A 25,806-nucleotide genomic window follows, 5' to 3' on the forward strand; every position below is an offset into this window, starting at 1 on the left:
TGTGTATCCTCACTGTGAAAAACCATTAATAGGCACAGACACATTATCAAAGCACCAGTTCATTTATGAAGGCCACATAATTCACATTACACTGACTGTAATACATAGGTAACTCACGTATGTGCGGCGTAGGGGTGATAGGAAGAGTGAAATAACAGATGAATCTAGAGTCTGGAGTGGCAGTTTGACGTTTATAAAGTAGTTGATTTTTTTTTTTTTACATACATTGGGAAATAGCAGTGTATTTGGTTATTTCCCAGAAAGAACCTCGTTATCATATGACACCAGCCTGAGTGACGTCACGTGCTGGGTCTAAGTTGTTGGGGGGGTAGTAGCCAGCAGCAGCAACCAACGCGCATCTCCCGTCGGCGAAACGGAAAACGCAACGTGATAAACAAATATCTCACAGGAACACTCGGTCTGTATCTAACTTTGGATAAATTTGTCGTTTATACTGGTGAGGAGGTCGCGATACATACTAAGGGTAAGTCTGGTGATGCATATACTACGTTATTTGTGGTCATTTCACGTATGAAACACGATTATCCGTGGATAGCAGGTCAAGTAACGTTAACGTTAGCGACAGTTTGCTAGCTGGCTCGCGAACACCAACGCAGCTAACATATCTGTAATATCTGATGAACAAAAAAGAGCCCTTTTGCGATAGAATCATGAACAACGGTCTAAACAGCTGATACATTTAACATACATTGCATGATGGCCTAAATCTGTGTGGTGTGGTCATTTTGTCCGAATATCGTGCCTCAACGTGGTCAGCGCTGATGTAACAACATTAATGTAAGGAATACGATAGAATGAATATGTTATGACACGTTACACAAGCTGCAGTTGTCTGCGTGTACAAATGGTTGTCTTCAGGATTAGGAATCTAGGACTAGCGTTAAACGTTACGTTAAAGGGCTATGGACGTTAAAGGTCTATATTTCTCTGTAATACTCCTATTTGCCTAGTGCTACATAGAAATTACGATAGTTAGCTAGGGGAAGAACAGGTGGCTACTGTCTCTTGTATGGCTATTCAAAAGGATAACACTAATTTTGCCAGACAATTATTTCATGTCCACGAGCTTAACTTGTGTTTTGGTATTATGCGCCTCAGTTAAAAGGACCTACTCTCTAATCTCTTATAAGAGAGTATGCCCTTTTATAACATCTCACTAGCATGAAGTAGCAGATATCTCTTCTAGAAGCTGTGTTTGCATAACACGTAGGCTTTGGCACTGATGACATCAAGCCTTAGAAGGATATTATTTACTTGAAAAGTAACGGTCCATTACTTAAAGCTCTAATATATGCCAAATCTGTTAACTCCTGACAGTTGTAGTTTGATGATAAGCTTTTATCCTGATAGTGACTGCGTCGTTGAGTAACAGATTCTTGAGTAGAACAGTGTTCCTGTTGGTGTGGTGATTGAATCAACACCAAGGAATGATTTCCAAGTTTTTTCCATAAGATTGCCGTTCAGGTTAATATATGCGAAACTTACGCGAGGATATGGTTGTATATCAGACATATCTGCTTTAAACGGCAAGCTGCTGCCTTTTGTTATTCTTATTCACTGCCTTTTTTATTATCTGGGTTTTATTTTTTTTTTTTTTTTTGTCCGGTTTCGCATGCCCTGTTGGATTTACTGCTCTTTTTTAAAATGCCTGACGGCTCTGTTTAACGCAGCCCCTGGGATATGTGGCGTCACGGTATCAATTTCAAATCGAACTGGACTTCACATCTTGCTTAGCTCTGTTCTGCAGTGGAGTGGTGCGCTTTCTCTACCATGCGGTTTAATCATCAGTTGCAATAAATTAGTCCCTACGCTGCTCCTGACTTTCACTTTACGAGCCGACCATGGCAGGTTTCCAGTAGTGACTTCACATTTGAGAAACACGTCTGCCATGACACCCTGGTCCTCCTTGTTATTTGTAACATTGTTTCATTCAGTAACACACAAACATGACTTTATGCGAGTCACAGTAAGCAAGTTTGGCCCGTGTTGCCTGTGCGGTAGTGCTGAATCATAGTGATCCAAGAAAAGCAAGCTTTAAGTCAGTAATGAGCTATTTCCATATTTAGCCTACTCCACCCACATTCTCCCTGTTGACCTGCTGTACTACAGAGATCCAGAGGCTGGCTGGTGGATTCCGATTGTATGATTATTCTAAATGTCACCATTTTTGAACAACACATATAGTGATTCCCACAGCTAGCAGATCAGTTATAACTAAATTGACAACCGTTTTAAGGTGTACAGTACAGTGCAGTCTTCTCTTCCCATGCACACTACCATGTGTAAACAAGAAAGACGTGTTACATACAGCTCTGGAAAAAATTGAGAAATCATTGCACATTTTTCTGATGTCATCCTACTGTTGCTGAGTGACATTCACATGAGTTGACTGTCAAATTCAAGTTTGCAGTGGTCTCTTAATTTTTAATATGACCGTCAACTCATTCGAATGTCTCTCGTAGGATGACATCAGAGATATTGTTAGTGGTCGCTTAATTTTTTTCTATAGCTGTAGATATTATCAGTAGAGAATGCCTTGCAGCTTAATATAATTGGAAATGAATATTGTCTGTTATGGCAGTGCAAGTCTGGTTGTGGATTATATGCATACACTGACAGGTTCTGTATATTTAGCTGTAGTTTGTATAGACACTTTCACTTAGTACTACCATAGTCTAAGAAACAAGACAAAACTGAAAACCACAACGTTGTGGTTGACAGTTGTGAGTTGGTTTATCTGGCTGTTGCTGCGCGTAGAGTTCAGGTTCAGTGGAACATGCGAGAGGTAGCCTAGACATCTGGTGTGTGAGTCGTAGATGAGCCTTACTGGAGCTGTAAACAGAGTGAAGGTAGGCTACGGAGAGGGAGCAGGTTGGCTCTCATCTCCGGGGTATTTCTGGATCTGGAGCTCCAGCACTCCAGCCATGATAGACTTGATGCTGGGCCAGGGATTACCCCATCAGCACGGCAGCCATGGAAATAAAGAGCGAAGCTCCACATCAGCCTTTTAATGGCTCCCTGCTTTTCTGTAGAATAACAGAGGAAGAGGAATAGGATGGGAGAGAGAGTGTAGCCTCACCGAGGACCAAAATATTGATGAAGAATAATAAAACAAAGAAAAGGGCCAAACTATTAAGATAATATGAGTCAGTGACTCATGAGTTACAGCAGTTGACAGTGACCCAGGTTTATATTCAGGAGAGTGATTGTGCGGCCTGGCCAACTGACTTCATTGACCTAAATCTCTGAAATCTCTGTGGGTGACAACAGCTTAAACTGAAACTACATTTATAGCCATGCTGCCATTGTGAGCCTGTATGACCTGATCCATCCATACATTTAATAGTTTATTGTTTATTATATCTCTATATATAATAGTTTATTATATCTCTTGGTGAGTGTTTGGGGCTATAAGCTTAGGCCCTATAAAAATGCATATGGATAAGTGATCCTCCTTATTGTGGCTTAATAATATTTTAAAGAAATACCCATTTTACACTGAGGCACAATGATGGGATACACAGAAAATTCTCGGTCTTTAATGGTAGGTGACAACCACACACTGGCTTGGCAACATTTACAACATTCTCTACATGACCGGTGTCAAATGAATGCAATGAAACTGGTCTGGTTAGTACATTAGAGATGCATTTTACTCAGCTGACTACCAGAAACACATTTCCTGCAATTTACCATTTAAGAAAATATGCTAAGGGTGAATGGAAACCTGTCGTTGGCATGTTGTAGTCGAATTTACATGGACCATTATGAGGCAATTAAAAAAAAAAAAAAAAAAAAAACAGTTTATTTGAGAAATGTGGCAAGATTTATGTCTCTTGTTAATTCAAGCCAGAGGTACTCAACTTTTTTCCTCATTCCCCATTTTGGAGGTGGGGAATTCACAAGCTCCACCTGACCCCATCACCCCAGCAAATTGGTAACGTTAAAATCACGTTGTGGTTCCACGTTACAGTCCCCTGGATCTGATGTTGTTTTACTTCATATGTAGGCCTATTTATGACTCCTATGTATGTGTGTGTGTGTTTTTGGCATTAATATAGACACAAAAAAGACTCTTGTTCATTGAGTCCCATGTATCATGTCGAGTCCCATGTCTCAAGTCCCATGTATCATGTCTCAATTTCTCAATTTCTCTCTAGTGGGGCGGGTTCACTTTGAGAACCACTGGTTTACGCAATAGAGACTCTTTCCCCACCACTGACAATTTGCTGGCAGTGCATTCGCACTTGTTTTTGTACAGTTGTCGGCCATGCACCTCAGAGAATTTGTTTTGAGCTCAAACATTCCTCAAGGGTGTTGGAGTTGATATTTACGCAGTTTAGCTTTAGTTTCATTTTGTGCAGTCTTGTAGTGCCGTTTGTTTTGCTGCATTACACCGATCCAAATTATGATTGAAACAGGAAAGCATGCTGGTGGTGCTCCTCTGAGATCAGTGCTTAGGTCTTGGTGAGTGAGGTCCTCTTGCCCTGCCACTGTTGTGCTGCTGCACCACCATTCGCCATCAAAAATTCATTTCAAGGTTGTCCCCAAAGGTGTTTTTCCATTACAGAGCCACAGTCACATGTCTATAGTGGTTTAAACCTGCATGACTTCATGAGATTAGTTGCTCTGACATCTATCTGGATGTGAGTTTATTCATTCCCTTGGTTAAAGATGAATGTTAGTGCTGTGCTATTTCTAGTGCTGTGAATTTACCTGTAAAGATCAGCTAGTTTGGGCCAGATATGCGCAGTTGTGCCTGTTGTTGCCATAGAGACTATTGTGATTAGCTGTGGTTGCAGTTGGGTCAAAGTGCTTGCATCGCAGTGCTCTGAGTTCATTGGTTGTGGCTGGCCCTCTTCGGTGAGGACTGTACTGCTGTTTGAGGGCTACTCTGCCTTCATGCACGGCAGCACACTGAGAGGGAACCGTCAGCGGTATTCTCCTCCATTACTTTATGTCACCAGCTCACTTTCCATCATGACTGCGCCCAGCCGTCATCGTAATCTAGATTTGGCAGTGGTCTGTCCACATAATCTGGGCAATGCAGTGTTGAGGAATATCTACTTGTTTAGACCATTGCTGAAATATGTTTTAAAATCCTTCTGTCTACAACAGCTGAAAATGCTTAAAGCAGCGATATGCACATTTTGGTCTAACTAGCAAGCTAGCTACCTAAAAGACCAGCAAAGCACTGTAAAGACCACCCAAAGCCTGTGTAGTAAGTTAAGAGCTGTTCAAACAACAAACTAGTGAACCTTCCCTGTGTCTATATCACAGCAGACGACCCCCATCCAATGAGCCTCCTTATGCTGGGTGTTAGGATGATCTGGATGGTGTCATTGGCTTTACCAGCCACCCTAAGAGGATTTCTATCAATTCTTTAACCCTTGCCTGCCTTTCTCTCCTTTCCCTTCCTCTTGTCTCTCTCTCTCTCTCTCTCTCTCTCTCCTCTTGAGTCTTTGTAGTCTGTCTGTTTTATTTATTCAGCTCGTCTTAAGATGGTCACATTAATCTCCCCCCCTACATTCTCTCTCTCTCTCTCTCTCTCTCTGGCATCACTCTTTCTTTCACTCTCTCTCTCTCTCTCTCTCTCTCTCTGGCATCACTCTTTCTTTCACTCTAGTGCAGCTGTTCCATTCTTTTCTCTCCCTCTTGTTGATGTTGATGAACTGATAGGTGTGTGTAGTGTTCTGACCTAGTTCCTCTCTGTGGGGTAGTAGACCTACTTACCTGTCAACATGTGTGTGTGAAGCACACGGATGCCTGTTTTATTTACCTTTTCTGATAAACACAGACACACACCTCTGATGCTCAGTGCAGTAATTCGGGTCATTCGAAAGCAGGCAGCCATTTCGTGTGTGTGTGTGTGTGTGTGTGTGTGTGTGTGTGTGTGTGTGTGTGTGTGTGTGTGTGTGTGTGTGTGTGTGTGTGTGTGTGTGTGTGTGTGTGCGTGCTCGTGTGTGTGAGAGAGAGAGTTCATGATGACAGGAGAAAGTTTGTCTTGCCAGTGCAGTGAGCTCCCTCTGTCTCTGTGTCTCTGCACTGTTTCCTGTGTGTTCTTAAATCGGTGAAATGGTCATCACATCATCAGCATCATTTCAGTGAACTAAGCTGGTGTTTTAACTTGTGACAGGGGACTTTTTAAATTGTGATCCTGTTTGTTTGTGTGTGTGTGTGTGTGGTTGTGTGTTAAACCCTCCACACATAAAGCTTTGTACTCAAAAGCATTGTCCGTTCTGTTGGTCTCCTGATAACCATCAGTCCAGCCCCAGCATCAGCAGGTTTGGTTTGCCCATTCCCCCATCAGCACTCTTGCTCTCTGGCCAGTGCTAGCATCTAGCATCTAGCCTACCGCACCTACCACAACCAGCCACCGGTGACCTGCAGCTGAAAGGAAAGGTCAATGCTTTCCAGTCCTTTTGTCAAGCTTTGCGGTTTAATCATCACAAAAAAATGCTCAATGTCACTGGTGGCTGGTCATGGGTCATTCTGATACTGTCACAGAATTACCCAAAAGGCAAACATGTTTCAGTTTTAAGATGACTCAGGCCTTATCTTATCACGTGCTGTCTGTTGGTTGCCCTCGAGTTATCAGGGTAAACAACTTCCTCCCCTGTTAAAGGATAATTCCCTAAAGGATAATAAAGGATAGTCCCTTGTCTGGTTTGTTTTGGATGAACTAGAGTGGTGGACACCGAAATTTTGACGATTGGTCCTGTCTCGACTTTTCTGATTAATTTTGAATCGCCTTTACTGCTTAAGAGTGGCTGCATACAGGCATGCACAAACATGTCCTTAAAACAACCCTTAACGTTCGTTTTCAAAACTGTGCAACTCACCGAGTGGTTAGTGGTGTTCGTTGATTATTAAAATCAAATATATCGGCGCAATGTACGATATCCAGTCTTGTTATTTGCTATTGTGGAACTATCACACCTCACAACCGCGTATAAACTTCCGCTCAATATTTGAGTCTGAAGCATAGACAGTGAAAAAAGGTCTCGCGGAAAGACTACAACCAAATGTTAACAGCCCCCGTTTCCGGTGGCGCAGTAATATCGTGCAATGAGTCTTCCAACAGAAATCAATGGGATTTTACAAAATGACAAATAAAACACAACAAAAACTGTATTTTGCTACGCTACATGTTTTGGAACATCAACGAACACCACTATTAACCACTCGGTGAGTTGCACAGTTTTGAAAAATGAACATTAAGGGTTGTTTTAAGGACACGTTGTGCATGCCTGTAGGCAGCCACTTTGAAGTCAAAGGCGATTCAAAACGAGTCAGAAAAGTCAAGACAGGACCCATTGTCAAAATTTCGGTGTCCATCACTCTAGTTCATCCAAAACAAACCAGAAAAGGGACTCAAAGTGCTAAAAACCGGAATTATCCTTTAATGCCACGTCATGTGAGCCTTCGTGTCTCTGTTTCACTAAAAATTAGCCTTGTATGAAACTGATTACCGGTAGCTTGCTCTGGTTGATTAGTATCGATTAGTGTGGAGGACTGGAGCCTGAATGTGTTTAGGCTTTTTGATTGTATGACATTTAGGCTTTGCATGTGTGCATGGGTTTGTCTGCACTGTGACTTATGAGATCCATGTGATTTGAGATTTCCAGGAAATGGAGCATCTAATCATCATTTTGATCTTTCCGCACATTGAGAACAATAAATGTTTTTGGCCTCCAGATTAGAGCAGGTTAAGCTCATGTGGTAACATGCTCTTGGTAGTAAGAGTGAAAGAGAAAGGAATACTGCAGTGAAAGCTAAGGCCACTAAGGCCTTCACAGACATCAGAATACTTAAAGAGGAAGGACGTGACGGCAGAGAGACTAGTGTAGAAAAAGCTGGGAAGACAAAGGACAACTACAGATAAATCTGTGTAATCTTTTTCACCTTTGGCTTTCACAGGCAGGTTTGGCTGTCAGAGTGGTAGAACTGTCTGTGGTGGTCTGATCAGCATAGGCCAATCAGAGTGTTTAGTTTCATCTTTGCATTTACACATATACATCAGGCTTTTTACCTTTATATGGGCCAGACATCCCATAATAATCACAAAGGTAGAGTGTGGAGTACAGTATGATTGTTATCAACCTTTTTTTTCAAAGTTATTTTGGCTTATAGCAAGTCACACTGGGAATAAAGCCAATTGTCAAAGAGGTGCTGTCATTGTATGGGCACAGATGAGAAAACGTATTGTTTGTTGTACCTGCGTACTACACAACCAACTTTTGGTCAAAGAACTCAGGGGCTAGTTATGGTGTTAACAAAAAGGATTACAGAAAGTTGTCAACCATTTTTACAATGAAAGACTGACACCCCGTGTGTATGTCAGTGTGTCTGTATTTGTTTTTGAGACAGCCGTCTCCTTAAGAGCACATACGGGATGAAAGCTCATGGGATTGGCTGTCCAGAGGAAATGGGGCAGGGTTGCATAATTCTGCTGTTATTCAATGTGCCGCCCTACAAAGGGATTGAGTGAGGAAGAATACCACACAGGGTGGGGGGTTGGAAGACAGATTAAGTGATAGAACATGTCTGTGTGGGTGCGTGCGTGCGTGCATGTGTGCGTGTGCGACTAATACAGATATCATTCTGACAATCTGTGTGAAAAAGTTGTTTGAAGAGAAAACTAAAATATCCAAGGATGAAATGTAGTGTTGGCATGTGTAAAGTTAGTGCAGAGTAAGCAATCGCCTTAATTGTTCACACGAGGAGTTGTTAAGTGGATATTTGGGTGAAAACATTGGGTATGGCCTACTCAGTAGGGGAGAATGAAAAAAAGTCCCAGGGCACCCTCTCAGATTCCCCTGAAAAAATACAGGTGCTCCTATCCTAAACTTGCAGAGAATTCAAATGTTAGGTCTGCACTTTGAATAATTTCAACCCCTCTGGGTGGTTTGATATGACATGAAATGATTGAAGTAAATATGTTTAAAGACCATTTATTCATACATTTAACCTCAAACATCTAATAGTCTTACCCATTCACATGAACAGCATTAGGATGTTTTATATCTGCCAAAGTGCATTTAAAAGAACTAAAGTTGGGCCCTCAATGGCCTTTCAGATAGAACATTCCAAAGTGGCACCACCTGTTGTGTGGTCATCAGACCTCCACATTTAAAGGGAAATAGTGGTGAAGCCACCTGAAACCCCATGGAAACCTTGGGGCCCTGTGCCATCCTATGGTTGGACGAAGCCCAGTTGGTATAGAAACTAGTGGATGTTTCAACTGTAAGTAGCACAAACTCACTGTAGAAGAAGCTGTAACTGAATACATATCTCTTGATTTCCCTCTATGAGTATTGCAGGGCATTCTGGAATGCTTATTTTCCAAATCCAGCCGTTTCTGGTTAATAAAAATTAAAATTAGTAACCGTTGGGCCAATCTTGGATGCTTCCCCAGGCCTTGCTCCGTGCATTCAATCTTGTTAAGTCATTTACCGGCAACTTCCATTGATATCCACTTTATAGTGCTTACTGCGGCCAAGGCAACACTTCCTTTGCATGTGGTGTGAAACATGAGATAAATCCATCAGAGATGCTGCCAACATCATCTGTCTCTTTGAGTCTCTTTACCCGTAGGCCTACTTAAGTACTGGTTAGAAGGCGTAGTTGCTTACTAGAGATGAGTAGGGGGTTATATTTCATGGCTTAATGCCCTGGTGTATTTGTATTAGTCTTGTTTGCATCTGCTGTACTTTTGGGACATATGGACACAACCCCCCACAGACAGGGATTTATCTATGACTCATCAGCTCTGCTTCAGTTCGGTCACATACTGTTTTGTTTACTCTTTTTCTCTCTCTCTCTCTCTCTCTCTCTCTCTCTCTCCCCCACTCCCTCTCTCCCTCCCTTCCTCACAGGACCTCTGTGGAAGTAGCAGTGATGTCTCAGGACAAGAGCGGCTACCCTGGAATGGGGGAGTGCAACCCCCTCCACAACAACGTCTACGGCCAGCCCAACCCTACTGCACCGTTTGGGGCGCCTCCACCAAACTACATGGGGTCCCCTGGGGCACCTGGATACCCAGCCCCAGGACCCTACGCCCAGCCAGGCTTTCCCCAAGCCGCCCCCTACCCTCAGATGCCCTATCCACAGATGCCCTACCCACAGCAGCCCTACCCAGGGCCAGGGTACGGACAGGTCCCACCACAGCCTGCCTTTGTCCCCAACCCCAATGGTGAGTGCCTAGTGCTACCTGATTCTCAGATTTCTCGTCGCTGGTTCCCAGCAGGGAATTGATGATCTGTTTTTAGACTATCCGGAGTAGCTGGCTGGCTATAAACACTGTTGGCTATAAACAGTGTTGTGCTTACTGTAGGAACTTGCCCCATTTAGTAGCTGCGTCTGGCTCATTGACTTCAATCCCCTGCAATGCATCAACTACTTGAAAACACACTTTTTTCCCCCAATTCTAAAATAAAGTTTTGACAATGTACAGTGCCATAAAAATGCCTTCTGAAGACTAGGCATAAGTGACCTGATTGGAGTCCAGCAGCCGCCAGTCTGACGGGGAGATGGCTAGCTGGCTCTCCATGTGGAAACTCCCGCGCTTGTCTTTCCACCTTACATAAGCAGCAGCCATTGGGCTCCGCTGCAGCAGCCTAACATGTCAAGTCAGGTGGCATTACCATCTAAACAAGCACATTCCTCTATTGTTGAGGTCTGGCTCTGCACCACTAATGGTTTTGAGCAACTGGTATGTGTTCAATAATGCTAAATGTGTTGAATGGAAGCTTCAGTGTTCCTGTCTTAGGCTCAATTAGATACAAATATGAAAGTGAGAATTGTGAGTGCTCACATTTGCAGTCCTTAACAAGGACAGTTGCTGAAAATAAACGCCAGACTCTGCCATGATGGCGTTGCAAAGGAACACAGCTGGCCAGCCAGCTGAACTGAAGCCTGCGGCGCTGCAGGTGTTCATTTTAGCTTAGCATCATGCTAAGCATCATTCAGCTCACTCCGCTGCACTACCGCTGCTGGATGTGGCCAATTAGTGAAATCAGCAGATACGATCAGTGGAAGAGCTAGAAGCAGTGAAAGCATGTGATGGGTCCTTTCATAATGGGGAACGAGGGCAAAATATCCCCATCTTGGTTTCTCTGAGAAAGCAGCAATACACAGCTTCTTCTTTGTGCACTGATCATATTGTGTCTGTAGAGCAGAGGTTGTCAACCTTTTTGGGGCAAAGTCAAACCAAAATGCCACCTTACTATATTATTACACTATTATAGGCTATAGCAGGGGGGTTCATCCCTTTGCCCGTACTTTTTTTGTACAGTGTTCTTGAGCTGAGACAACAGCGACAGGCATATGCTCACATAATATTGACTGAGCTGCATGATCGATCTGTAGCCTATTAGGATAAATTACAATAGAGTAGAATAGAATAGAACAGAATAATAATAATATTAACAACAATAGAATAACAACCACTGTATGACTACGAGCCTGTATAAAAAAAATACATTGGGTCCCTCAAAATTCCACGGTTCACCTCACTTTGCCTCACGACACACCCGTTGAGAACCACTGCTGTATGTGTTCTACTGTGTCTGAATAGTAGAGTACAGTTTGCGAGTGATCAGTAGGGAGCAGGGACTCCCATTAGCATGAGATCACCGTTGTGACATTATCTGAATGTTGACAAAACAATTTAGGTTTACAGTAATAATATTATAAATTCTTCTGTCCTCCAGATATTATTGACTGCTCTTCCACAGCATTTAGAGATGATTTACTAAAAGCAATACATGTTTTGAAGTTGTTTTGTTTCATTGCTTAATAAATTAATATCTAAAAGACCCATTTGTGAGGACTAACAATGAGAACAGCTGTGAGTGTGATGTGTTCACTGTTCAGATGTCTTGCTCTGGTGCTATCCCTTTAGTATTCTCATCCACACAGTCACCTTGCCCCCCCCCCCTCTCTCCTTTCAGCCCTGTCCTTCTAAAAACTTTTTTTCTCTGCCCTCCCGCAGCACCCATGATGGACAGCCCTGGTTACCATGGCGAGAACGGGCCTCCCTCATACTATGACAACGAGGAGTTCACCAACTCGGGCTTTGAGGATAAGACCATCCGCCAGGCCTTCATCAGAAAGGTAAGGAGAGCGTGTTTGTGTATTAGGAGAACATGAACCAAATGCAGCCTTCGGTATTGGTGCTTACTGTACTCATCTTGGGTAGATAAAGTGACTGGATTCTTAAACAGTTGGTACAACATTGACACTTTGCACACTAAATATCTACACATTGAAATTCTTCCACATAGATTTTCATGTGCCTATTGGCTATCCCATATACCTTTTTAGTCTTTTGAAAATGACTGACAATTGTATCAAACAAAGATCTGAAAACTCAGATCTGAAGATTTGTAAACTCAGTCAGAAGGTGCTGCGCCCATGCAGGTGTCTCTTCGTTGTCCATGATTTGATTGATTGCAGCACGCCGCTGGTTAGTTTTTGCTATAGATCATGTTTCACGAGAAGGCCCAACAATAGACATACAGCCAGATCTTATGACTGTGCTTTTATCGTCACGAATCTCGAACTTTAGTTGGTTAAATGACTGTTAAATTGCATTATCAAACATTTTGAGGAGAGCGGTGTGTAGGAGTGATTAGCACGCCATCTTCTCAGTCACCTCTCAAATGACTGAAGTAACTAACTTAGTTAAAGATCTGAAGAAAGACACACTAGCCATGAACAATAGAATCTCGAATGTGGAAACTAGGATCGGAACTCTGAAGACGGATATCAAATCCGATAGCGAAAAGGTGAAAGCCCTGACCAAGAATATGGGCGCTCTACAAACAAAAATGTACAATATGGAAACTGAATTTCGGAAGAGAAATCTGATGTTCATGGGCCTACCCGAAGGTCTAGAATCAACTCCTGGTGTGCTGGATGGCATTTTGAGATACATTCTAGATCTCAATGACGACGAACCGATTCCTAAAATTAAGAGCTAACGGCATACCCGGCGACCACTACCGGATCCCGGTGAACCTCCCCGTCCTTACATCGTAGGTAGAGATTAAATGACAGAAGATCCTACAGTCAGCGAAAAAGAAACTCTTCTGGGAAGAGAAAGCATTCTGGATACAACAGAATCTACCGTTGAAGATCAGGAAAAAACAAGTGGGATATGACAACATCAGAAAGATGCTCCAAACAGATAAGTCTGTGCGTTATGGCATCCTGCATCCTGCACGATTCATTGTCACTATCAAGGGTGTGACGAGTATATACAAGAACGCAGTGGAGGCTGCTGAAGACTTGAAGGAGAAACTTCCTGAAACCTTCAAGCACTGGTCCTAGGCCTACCATGAAATGACCAGTGAGGCCTTTCAACTGCATGAGCGCTAGTAAGCCCCCCTCTCTTTATTGTATAGCCTTGGCATTTGTCCTAAAACTCTATAAAAAAAAAGGGATGGGAATATGTGAGGGGTTGGGTTTATTAATAACGGGGAAATGTGAACTGTGTGACTTTTTGTAGGCTAGCCTACTCATTCAGACCTTACATTGAACACAGAACTTCATAAACGCTGGTGCTTAAGTGGATTTTCCGCAGGTCATTGGATTTTGAGGATTGAGCGGAATGGGTTGGATTACAGCGATGCCCTCTTGTTATGCTCAAGGTCTGGTGATGGACTCTGTATCCATTGCCTTTTTTGTTGTTTGCCTTATGGCATCTGTGATGTTTGTAGGTATTTTGTGTTATTTGTGTTTATGTTTTTTCCACTTACCCTTCTGTAGCTGATTTAGATGATTTAGAGTTGCACATGTATAATGGGTTCTAATGGTGTTCATATGATTAGCTGGAACGTAAATGGCATTTCCAATAAAACTAAAAGATATGGTATCCTGTCCCACTTGAAATCCGTCATGTGACTTGGCGATGATACAAGAGACCCACACGAACGCACTAGAATCAGTTGAGACAAGGATGGGTGGGCCAGGCAATGGCGCTTTCAGAGGAGTATCAACTTTGATTTCTAAGAGATTTTCATTTCAATTATTAAAACAAATATCTGATAAGGACGGTAGATACTTAATCCTGTTCTGTGTGTTGCAAAACGAAAAATGTGTTTTAGTAAACATCTATGCTCCAAACACAGGACAAAAAAAGTCCATTCTTGTCTAAACTGAATCTTTTGGTAGCTGAATTTGCAGACTATCCCATCCTTATGGCTGGCGATTTCAATTTAGTTAGTAACGCTGTTGTGGATCGGTCTGGACGCCCTCTTCTTGTAGACGTTACCTCGTCTAGTGCACTGAAAGCATTGAAAGCACTTATTCAAGAATTGATTATATTTTCTTTTCACAAAGCAAAACAAAACAATGGAGATTTAACAACTCTACTGAGGGAACTAGTATATATACTCTTTTGATCCCGTGAGGTCTCTGCATTTATCCCAATCCGTGAATTAGTGAAACACACACAGCACACAGTGTACACACAGTGAGGTGAAGCACACACTAATCCCGGCGCAGTGAGCTGCCTGCATCAACAGCGGCGCTCGGGGAGCAGTGAGGGGTTAGGTGCCTTGCTCAAGGGCACTTCAGCCGTTCCTACTGGTCGGGGTTCGAACCGGCAACCCTCCGGTTAAAGGTCCACACGCCAGGTCAAAAACATTAGAAAGGGTGACTGACCACCATGCTGAGGAGGGAGTTCATCTCCACCACGGGCCGAGTGGAGTGGGTGATGGGCTGAGTCGCGCTTGCAAAAGGGCATGTCCTTGCCAGAGTGCCGAATATGTTGGTGATGGCGACACAGACGTTACCGACCAAGAGGAGGAGGAATTCTGGAACCCGACAGCAGCAGAAATGTGGTTTTGTGAACAGAAAAACAATATTTATCTTACACAAGTCCTTTAACCCAGAAATGTAAGTGTCAGAAGAGTGACAGGCTCAAACAGCGCATATTTCATAAGACACTATATCTCCATTTCTAGAAAAAAAACAGGGATTTTTTCTCCTGTCTCCCCTTGTCTTTGTCTTGTTGTCTGTGTTGTTATCGTGATATGATTGTAAAAAGCAATACAAAAATTAAATTGGAAAAAAGTAAGAACATGACTGACAATTGTATCCTTCCCTTGTTCTATCCTTAATATCATCATGCTCATTGTATGTGGAGAACTAAGATATTGGCACATTAATTGAGTAGTACCAAATGGGTACACAAGTAAAGTTTATAATACCCTCAATGTCACTCTTTTGGTACAAATCTTTTTTTATTGTGCTTTTCTAGCTGTAAAACTAAATAAATATCGAGGACTCCATTTTGTCACTTGTAGACTAGTAGGCCCATGTTTTTATTGGCTTATGGAACTGGCACGAATCTGGGAGATGTAAGTCATTGTCACATCAGTGTTCAGAGGCCATGTAACTGCTGTATTGTAACTGGTTACATGAAAGATTTAACGGGTCAGTATCCATTAATCTCAGAATCATTGATCAGTTCACAGTTATTTGTAAATAATGTAATGTGTGGAATCCCTTTTGCGGTATCCCTGGTGTCAGAAAGGATGTTTGACTTTAATTATAACACCATTCTGTAATGATGTAATAATCAAATAAAGATGATGAAATATGATGTAGGTCACATGAGCATATGCAAGCTGAACACATACTATATCACTGGACAGCCTCGACCTGATGACAGCTGAGAATGAATGCATACTGTAGTGCTCTAAATAAGCCTAGCCAGGCCTGTCAACATGACTGTAACTTGGTGACAGAGGTCACCATTAAAATTCTGCAGTTAGTTTGACCTACAGTTTGTAATGTAGCTCATACAGAGAGCTGTCAGCTTATGATTGAGTTGGGATCCCACACCCCATTACCTTGTGTGTGTTTTAAGTTTGAATGTCAGTTATTTTCACTGCACAAGGAGGGTAGCACTTCCTCCATTGTGAGAGAATAAATGAGAACAGATGGGGGTGACAATGGCCTGCCATTCACTGTGAACAGTGTCCAGAGCTCGCGGAAACATAATGGTGAATGGCTTACTAGACTCATTAGATTGTCCCTTTACAAGACAAGGTCTAGCCTAGCCATTCAAATTTTAGTTTGTCTTTATCTGCAGTGAAAGAACATGCTTTACACGCTTTTGTGAGCTGCTGTGTTCACTACATCCATTCAAACCAGAGGCGATTGCTCTAAGACTACAGGAGAAGCTCAGCCTCCTCCAAAATATCACAGAAAATGTCATCAAATACTACTGTATTATATCAGCCTACTATTCCAATCTGGGTTTTGGGATAACTTTTTCCCTCAATGAACAATATAGCACCTTAAAGGGACACCAGGCAACGTTTTCGTGTTAATTACTCATCTTCGTAAGTCGGTATATGGTTAAATGACTCATTACAGGGCGAATGAAGACTCTCTCGCCCGCCCCTACTGCCTGTAGGAAGAATATCCCGCTTGCAAGTTCAGTGTATCCTACCCGCCGACCGAAGCAGGCAGGCTAAAGAAACGCTAGAGATTGTTGCAAACGTGTGTATAATGGCAGAGCCGGCGAAGAAGCAGCGAAAACCCTTGACAGAAGACGCAAAGAAAAGGAAAAGAGCTTCAGACCAAGCGAGGGGGAGTTTCGTAGAGAAAAAGTATCAGGCTTGCCTGGTGTCCTTTTAATAATATTAATTTAATAATTGACCATTTTTTATCAAAGCTTCCCCTATTCCAAAGAGCAGCAACTGCCACTGATTCAAACATTCTTTCATTTTCTGCCATGTGCATCTCCTCAGGTGTTCTTGGTCCTGACCGTTCAGCTTCTGGTCACCTTCTCCTTCGTGGCCGTCTTCACCTTCCATCAAGATGCCAAGATATTTGTGCGCCGCAACCCATGGACGTATTATGTGTCCTACGCCATCTTCTTCGTGTCCCTGATTGTGCTGAGCTGCTGTGGAGAGTTCCGTCGCAAACACCCATGGAACCTGATAGCCCTGGTAGGAGCTCTTCTCTGCGCTTTGAATGTGTGGTTGTTGGTTTGCTTATGACTTCTAAACACCTCCGTGACTGAATCTGAGTCTGAGATCCGGTTCACGGGCCTAAATGTCATCAGTGAGTAGATGAGTAGAACACTAATACAACTAATACAATATTTATGTAGTAGCCGATTTGCAACCATACAGGTTTCAATTTTAACTTCAATTTAAATTTTTGTGGCAGCAAGAGAAAGGAAAAAGTGCTGTTGTGCATACAGGGTTATTTAGGTTGTGGTTTTAAAACATTTATCCAGTGTCTTGTTGATGATGATACTGATTGAGATGGTTGTGGTGATGATAGTGGTTTGTGTGTGTGAGATTGTGGTAGTGATGATGGTACTGATGATTATGTTGTGTGTTTTTTTTTCCCTAGTCTATCCTGACTCTGAGCCTGTCCTACATGGTGGGGATGATCGCTAGCTTCTACGACACCGACTCTGTGATCATGGCTGTGGGCATCACCGCAGTGGTCTGCTTCTCAGTGGTGCTGTTCTCTCTCCAGGTCAGCCTCCCGCTCCTCCCTCTCCGCGCCAGTCTGTCTGCCTCCCATCTGCTCTTCAAAGAACACCAGAGGCCTTATTTGCTTTTCCTTATTTGCCTTTTCTACTGTTACATATGAAGGATGGTTGTTCTTAAAATGTTCATCAGTTTAAGCCAGTGAACTGCAGCTGTGCTCAGCTCAGTGAAGGGGAATTTTTAAACTTTTGATCGCAGGCTTGTGCATTTGACTGTAGACGTGCATTTTGACATGGTTGTTTTTTTCAGTGGTTGGAACCATGAAGTTTCACTCTCTCTCTCTTTCTCTCCCTCTCTCTTTCTCTTTCCCTTGTCCCCTTCCCCATTGGTCTCTCACAGAGCAAGTACGACTTCACTTCCTGCCGCGGGGTTCTGTTCGTGTGTCTGATCGTGCTGCTGCTCTTCTCCATCCTCTGCATGTTCATCCGCCACAAGATCCTGCACATCGTCTACGCCTCGCTCGGCGCGCTGCTCTTCACCTGCGTAAGAGACACCAGCACACCACACCTGGATCCTACACCACTGGTTTACTCAGAAGGGCTGCGGGCATTAGGAGAGCAGCGTATTGCGAATGGTTAAATGATTACACCGGAGATGGCAGACTAATACTAGTCCTTTTCTCAATATCCATAGTGCTTTGCATATATGGTTTGATAACTTGTGTCAGGTGTCGTGGACAAACAATTTCCATCGCAAAACAAAAAAAAAAAAAAGCACGCGGCTGGTGAGCCGTTCTAAACATGCTATCCATTAGGGGTGTGAATCTCTCATGTAAAAGACGATACGATTCGCATCTAGATACATGGGCACGATTCCATACAAGAAAAGATACATGTTTATAAAAAACGATTCAGTACGATTCGATGCAATTCGATGCAGTTCAAGAATGGAAAGCATTCTGAAAGATTTTTTATAATTTGCTCAAGGTGGACATTCATTTTATATCAATTATCATGGTCATGGTTGTCAATTAGGCAAAAAAATGTGTGAATATCATTATCTAAACTGAGGTTTGTTTCATATACTGTATTAAAATGAAAAAAGAATAGTCTACATTTCAGTCAAACACAGCAGCCAAATACAACATAAAAATACATTTTTATAGACTTTACAGATTTTATAGAGTTATATCTGATTGTTTTCATGGAGCTGTAGCCTTGTTGAGGTAAGACAATACCGAAATAAAATAAAACAGTGCTTAAGACACTCTTGGCCTTTTCTCATATGGCCTACCCTACAAGAATAAAATAGGCCTACAAATCAATGAACTCTCTGGGCTTATTTTGTTCCAACAGTAGACCTAATGCAGAAACCTAAAATGCCACAAGTCTGAGTGAATATGAACAAAATCATTGCTTAATAATTTATGCATCGTTTTAGCAGCAAGGGCCAAATTATTATTTAACATTAAGGAAATCCCTTCATCAAAGGTAAGGCTACTCTACAGACTATCGTTGCTGTTTAGGAATGTTATAAGTGCTTAATTTCGCGCTGGATTTCGAAAAACAAAAGCCGACCGAAGTTAAGTTAAGTTGCAGTAGATGTATGGGTAATGAGGTCATTTGACAATTTTGGGCAATGAATGTAACCAAAAACTAACTGCATTACCCACAATTCCGTGCCACGTATAGTTTCAAAACCGGAAGTGGGATGAACGCGCTGCTTGGAACGTAAATGAGAGTCTGAGCGAGCAGAAAAGGTTGTGAACCGATTCGTAACAAGTAAATCGATGTAACGACCGGTTCATTTCAGTTTTTTTCCAATACGGGGCTTCACGTATCGATGTAGCCCTATCTTAAACGTTAAAAACGGATACCGATACGTATCGGTTAATCTTTACACCCCTACTGTCCATACTATGCTGAAAACCCAAATAGGCCTTCACTGCCTGATCACACAAGCCATGTGAATGGCTTGCAGATTGCAGTAGAAGCAGGCAAATCTAAAATGCTGATTTGGAAAACAAATTAGATGGTCTGCTATGGTGCCATAATCTGTGACAGACACTGCAAAAGTGACTCAGTGATCAGCCTTTAGTGGGTCTGGCTGTGCGTAATCTAAGAAAAGCTCTGTGTCGCAGCTGTTATCTAGCGCCTAGAATTAAACAGTTATTGGAGTCAGTCAGTGAGTGTGTGGATAGGAGGTTGGTATGGGTCAGCATGGCTCTGCAAAGCTGAAGATAAACAAGCTGTAGATCTAATGCATATATGTGTTACTGGGGGTGTGACTTCATACTGTGGATAACTTAGTGTATAGACCCTTTCAAGAGAGTTCCAATATCAGCATCATAGTTGGCCCCACAAGGCTTCCGTTTTAACATTCCATATGTTATCTTAATGCAGAGGAAGTAGATTGGGAACCAAATAGAACGTCCAAGCATTGTTTTTGTGTTTATTGTTGAAAGGGTCTATACCCCTCATAAGAATTGAGAGTGCATGCATGTAGCTGCAGAAGACATCAAGTGTTGAATCATCACATATTTTGTTGCCAGCGTAAGAAAAATGTGCAAACTTTATACGGGCCAGCTTTTAATCAGTGAGGAGATGGCAAACGGCCCAAGTGCATGCCTGGAGCTTTTATAAACGGAGGAGGCAGGGGGAACGAGTGCTGCAGTGAGGCCGGAGGGAGAGAGAGGGAGGGAGAGAGAGAGGAGGAGAGAGGGAGATAGACAGAAAGAGGAAGGAGAGGGAGAAAGAAAGAGAGAGGAAAGGGGGAGAAGGAGAGAGAGGGTGAAGAAGAGGGTGAGAGGAAGAGAAGGTTTGGACAGGGAGCCCCTGTCCTCCCTGAGTCCTGGCCAGCGTTCTGGCCCCAAACTGCCCTAATTTCATCTGCAGGATGGAAAAGTGCAAACGAGGGAAGAGAGGGCCACTTTAATTGTGGAAAAATAAATGACAGCACCATACAGGCTACCCCGAATGCCCCCTTTAAAAACTGTTATGTATCCGTACAAAGTGCATTGGTAAAAGCATGGTGAGAGAGGGGGACACAGAGAGCGTTCTGAGGGGACTCCAAAATGGAGCAAAGGAAGTAAACAGCTTTGTCAGTGCAGCGTGATGTAGGGGTTTGGAATGATCATCGGAATGATAGAGAAGATGGAGGGAAAGGAAAGGAAAGGAAAGGGAAGGGAGGAAGCTGGAGATGCTGGATTAGTGGCCTGGATTGATCGCGGGCATTCATGGAAACGATGAGCTCAGCGTAACAGATGCAGAGAGAGAAAGCAGACTGATGAGGGAACACAGAGAATGGGAGGAAAAGGAGGGGTGGGGGGGGGGTGGAGGGATGAGACGACAGACGTGCGCAGATCCTGCAGCCTCAGCTTGTTGGCTCATTACTGAGGTGCATTGGGCTCTCTGAAGCTACATTGTCAGGCAAGGCTGAAATGAAGCAGGAAGGAGGGAAGGTTAACATGAGACAGGATGAGGAGTGCTTACTGTTGTGGAAAAGTGAGGACAGGCTTGGGCATATTGCATTTTCACATATAAAATCAATCAATCCATACATGCATACTATATCTGATGGTCTTTGTAATGAAAACATGTCCAGGGGATGAAAGTCTAGAGCCGTGTGTCTGTGTCTGTGTCTGTGTCTGTGTCTGTGTCTGTGTCTGTGTCTCTGTGTCTGTGTCTGTGTCTGTGTCTGTGTGTGTCTGTGTCTGTGTCTGTGTCTGTGTCTGTGTCTGTGTCTGTGTCTGTGTCTGTGTCTGTGTCTGTGTCTGTGTCTGTGTCTGTGTCTGTGTCTGTGTCTGTGTCTGTGTCTGTGTCTGTGTCTGTGTCTGTGTCTGTGTCTGTGTCTGTGTCTGTGTCTGTGTCTGTGTCTGTGTCTGTGTCTGTGTCTGTGTCTGTGTCTGTGTCTGTGTCTGTGTCTGTGTCTGTGTCTGTGTCTGTGTCTGTGTCTGTGTCTGTGTCTGTGTCTGTGTCTGTGTCTGTGTCTGTGTCTGTGTCTGTGTCTGTGTCTGTGTCTGTGTCTGTGTCTGTGTCTGTGTCTGTGTCTGTGTCTGTGTCTGTGTCTGTGTCTGTGTCTGTGTCTGTGTCTGTGTCTGTGTCTGTGTCTGTGTCTGTGTCTGTGTCTGTGTCTGTGTCTGTGTCTGTGTCTGTGTCTGTGTCTGTGTCTGTGTGTCTGTGCGCGTGAGTAGGTGCTTGGCAAGTGTGTGTGTGTGTGGCCGTGTACCAGGTAAACTAGTCTAATGTGTGCACTAAGCAACAGCCATGAGAAACACTGCTGCATCGACTTAAACGAAAAGCCTCTTAATGTTTAGTTTCTCCCTCTCAGCACACTGCAATGTGGTGCTGGTACAGAACTGGTGTACACTGTCAATGTCAAAGTTCTACTTGGAACAGAGAAGCATTACAGATCACGTCACAAGTTCACAATGACTACCAGAATTTAGATAGATAAATACTTTATTGGTCCCCAAGGAAAAATCCCCAAGGGAAAAATAATTTATACTTTACTTGTGGGGAAACTGTTATTTTTCAACCTGGGCCAGGTATTAAAATGTTAGAGGTACCCAGAAGAAGACTGCAGTAAGATATATTACTGTATAAATTGTAACTTTATGAAATTTGTTTACAACAGAGGTAAACGAAGATGTCGCTCAGTAGAGATTTTCTCCATGTTACCAAAGCACTTTTAATAACATTGCGAGTCTAGTCAGTTTTCCTCATGCCCGTAAGCGGTCATTGCAGTTTTTTCGAAGCTGACCTTTAATCTGACTTTTTTTTTTTTTTTTTTTTTTATAAATGGGACTTCTATGTATGATGTGCTAGTGACATATGAAGTGTTATGTTGCTGTACTGGTCTGGATTTGTATGCAATGCAGAGGAATTTTGCTGAGGGTACATCCTTCGTCTAGTGTGCGTGCATGTGTGTGTGGTTGTGTCTGCATATATTTGCTGTCTGGCCTTATCTGACCCCTCCTCTCTCTTTGGTAGTTCCTGGCCGTGGACACGCAGCTGCTGCTGGGCAACAAGCAGCTGTCTCTAAGCCCAGAGGAGTACATCTTTGCCGCCCTGAACCTCTACACTGACATCATCAACATCTTCCTCTACATCCTGGCCATCGTAGGCCGCTCGAGGGAGTAAGCGCTCGGCGCCCCTCAGTGGAGAGGAGGAGAAGCGCGCGTGCGGTGTGGAAGGAAGGGGAAATAAAATCAAGCGAATGGTTGTTGTTTCTTCTCTCCCTCTCCCTCTATCTCTCTCTCTGTCTCTCTCTATCCTGTCGTCACAACTTTTCCAAAGAACCCTGCACCTCCGCCTTCATTTTCCATCCTCCCTCCGCCCGCCAGTAAGAGTAGGCGTGATTGGCTGAATGATTGACTGACAGACAGACCAACCAATGAGAGCCTCTCTGCCCTGTGGAGAGCAGATGAGAAGTGCAAGTTTTTAAATCCTTATTATTTAACCACTTCAATCAGTCTGAGACCCCTGGCCACAGACTCTTTATCCGTGTAAGGTTTTGTTGAAACTCTGCACCATGCTGTGCTCCATGCTGTACAGTTCGCTTCTTGCGCTGGAGACGCCGACCTCTTGTCAGAGAAGCCGGAGGGATGCATGTTTGAGCTCAGCACTCTGAAGGCTGCAGATGGAACAGATAACACACCAAAACGGGTGTAATTCTTTGTAAAAAAATGGAAAAATCAGACCCGTTGATTCACTCTTGCACCACATGTTGCCCTTCTGTAAGCCTTCAGTGTAACCTCCTGTGCATGCTGATTGCAACACTGCTCAGATAGACAGACGGACAGACCGATCTGAGGACAGACTTCCTCTGCTTCTTGCTAAGCTGTAAATAGCACATCACTTTTCAACCCTCTGCTCTCCTCCTCTCTCCTTTCTTCCCTTTTTTCCCGTTCGCTCTCTTTTATCTCTCTCTCTCTCTCTCTCTCTCTCTCTCTCTCTCTCTCTCTCTCTCTCTCTCTCTCTCTCTCTCTCTCTGTGCATGCCTGCTCTCCATGTGCAACCCCGACCCAGTGGTGCTACATGGGAAATATAACAGAATGTGCAGACATCACTGTATAAGTAACCAATCACTCTGTTTGGAACAACAGTAGACAACATAGAGAAGAGAAAATAATATAAGAGAATCTACACCGGTAGAGCTAGACATTTGTACTCCTAAATAGACACTGATCTCGAGGAAAAGGCCTTTTAAATAACACTCCCAGCACAGGCGTGAGGGAGAAGGTTGCGGTTTCGTTTTGGTGATTGACCAGAAATTTGCCGTTTTTAAAAGGCCTGTTACACTTTGTGTTCCGTATTTGATATTTGCTTTCTCCTTTTTCGTCAGAATCACTGAAATGTTCCCACTATCCCCCTCCTGTCATCTGCCTGTCGCTCCCCGCTGCTTCTCTGTATCTCTTTTGTCCTCTGTCTCTTTTAACGTAGCGGTCTTAGTGTTGTGTTTTTTGAGACTAATGTGAAAGTTTGAAAAGTATTGAAAGTATTATTAATTTGTTTTTGTTTAATTTTTAACCAAGCACTCTGAGGGGTTCGGAAGTTATGTACATGAGGCATTTTAACATGTTAACAAGCATTGGACACTTCTCCAATGTGTGTAGTTGTAATTATATTTGACATATTTATTGCAGAGACTGTATAGGCTAGGCTGGAATTGGGCAAATGTATTGGTTGGTTATTTCTCTCTCTTTCTTTCTCTCTTTTTTTTTTCTCTCTCTCTCTCTCTCTCTCTCTCTCTCTCTCTCTCTCTCTCTCTCTCTCTCTGTAAACTTTGTAGTGGTTTCAGGCTGCTTTCACAAGATTAGCATAGAGCATTATCGCAAACAATCTGACTTCTAGAAGTAATGAGATGCTATCAAAATCCGGAAACATCATGTGTCAATACGATACAGTTAGCTACATTTTATTTAGGCTTACCGTTGTCTTGTACCCTTGGAAGTTAACATATTTGAAGTCAAATGAATTGCCTACGTATTACCGCTGTGAGTGGTGTAGAATTTATTAAATACATTTCTATTAAATGCATCCAAAGCTGGAGGAAGCATTGATTTGGCCACAGATGCATTTCAATGAAAACTTGTTATAATTCCATACAAATGTTTTAGCATGAAGAGAGAGAGAGAGAGAGAGAGATGGACAGACTAATGTATTTGTGCTGTTAATCTAATAAATGGTGGATTGAATGTTCATTTCTTAATAAAGGATCTACAGGAAAATGGTAACCAAAAAAAAAAGACTGCTTCCTCTCAACTAACCTGCATGTGGTGCTGGTGTGTGCTGAAACTGCTGTTGCTGGGAGACGCCTCTCGAGAAAGCCCCTCCTGCCTCCCATGTTTTAGTTCTGATCTGCAACCCTCTTTTAGACCTCTGATTTCTCTGTTTGTGTTTGTAACTAACTAACTGTCCGTAAAGCCTCTGTAGTGGACTGAGTGTATAGGGTGAGCTTTGGCCTTTGTAGTTCTGTTTGCACTGTACATTTGCATTAAACTGAACTGGGATTGTATTCCTCTTCACTGCTGTATGCTTTACATTAAAACAAGAAACAAAACAGAAACTCTGACTGTGTGTGGGTGTGTGTGTCTGTGCATGTCTGCCTGTTTGAGGGGAAAGGGGTTTGTCAGAAAGCCATGTTAAAAAAATGGGTCAACCAGAAAGTTCATGTTCTCACAAATGCAGTTCTTTTTGCGGGCCCTATTTCGGCTGGCAGTTGATTGTTTTCCAAATTCACCTTGAAAGATTACGAGGTTTTAATCGAGGTCCTTCAGACACTTTGGAATTGTTATCAACAACCTCAGTGTAGAAACATCACCCTGTCCATCAGGCACTGAGCTGACCACTATTAGTGACTGGTTCCAAACTTAGTTAAAGTTATATATTAAAGAATTCAACTTATGTAAGTAAAGGACTGTAAAAGCAATCATTATCTTCCATATCCACATTTCCTAACATTGCTCCAGCTGTAATCACTAGCAGCTGGACCTTACTCCTTCACCATATTGCCACATGCAGCTGGCCCTAAATATTATGAGACTGGTGTGTTCAGTAGGTTTCTAAACCAGCTATCAACCCTAACGTACTTACACAATTTTTCTTAACTCTTCAAGAGTGGTGTAGATATCTTTTTCAGCTTTTATCATGTGGAATTATACTGACACAAGGCCAAATAAACTAAACTGGAACTTGGAAGTCAAAAAGGTGATCTTCACAACAAACAAAACAGTTCTGATTAAGGCTGGTGGCTAATGCCCCAAAACAAAGTTCTGTGGGTCACAGCGGAACATTGCATTCTTTATACTTAGACATTG

The 25,806-nt window shown here is 42.9% G+C and overlaps 1 protein-coding gene across 1 annotated transcript; it reads left to right on the top strand.

Moving 5' to 3' along the window:
• The first annotated feature begins 311 nt into the window (after positions 1-311).
• On the top strand, positions 312-25,055 carry grinaa (glutamate receptor, ionotropic, N-methyl D-aspartate-associated protein 1a (glutamate binding)). Its single transcript, XM_048229349.1, has 7 exons — positions 312-484; positions 9,900-10,216; positions 12,017-12,138; positions 16,791-16,991; positions 17,404-17,532; positions 17,886-18,029; positions 22,478-25,055. Exons 2-7 carry the CDS (start codon positions 9,922-9,924, stop codon positions 22,625-22,627), a joined length of 1,041 nt encoding a protein of 346 aa, XP_048085306.1. The 5' UTR covers positions 312-484; positions 9,900-9,921; the 3' UTR covers positions 22,628-25,055.
• The last annotated feature ends 751 nt before the right edge of the window (positions 25,056-25,806 follow it).

The sequence above is a fragment of the Alosa alosa genome, chromosome 20, assembly GCF_017589495.1.
Source record: "Alosa alosa isolate M-15738 ecotype Scorff River chromosome 20, AALO_Geno_1.1, whole genome shotgun sequence".
NCBI classification, from domain to species: Eukaryota; Metazoa; Chordata; class Actinopteri; order Clupeiformes; family Clupeidae; genus Alosa; species Alosa alosa.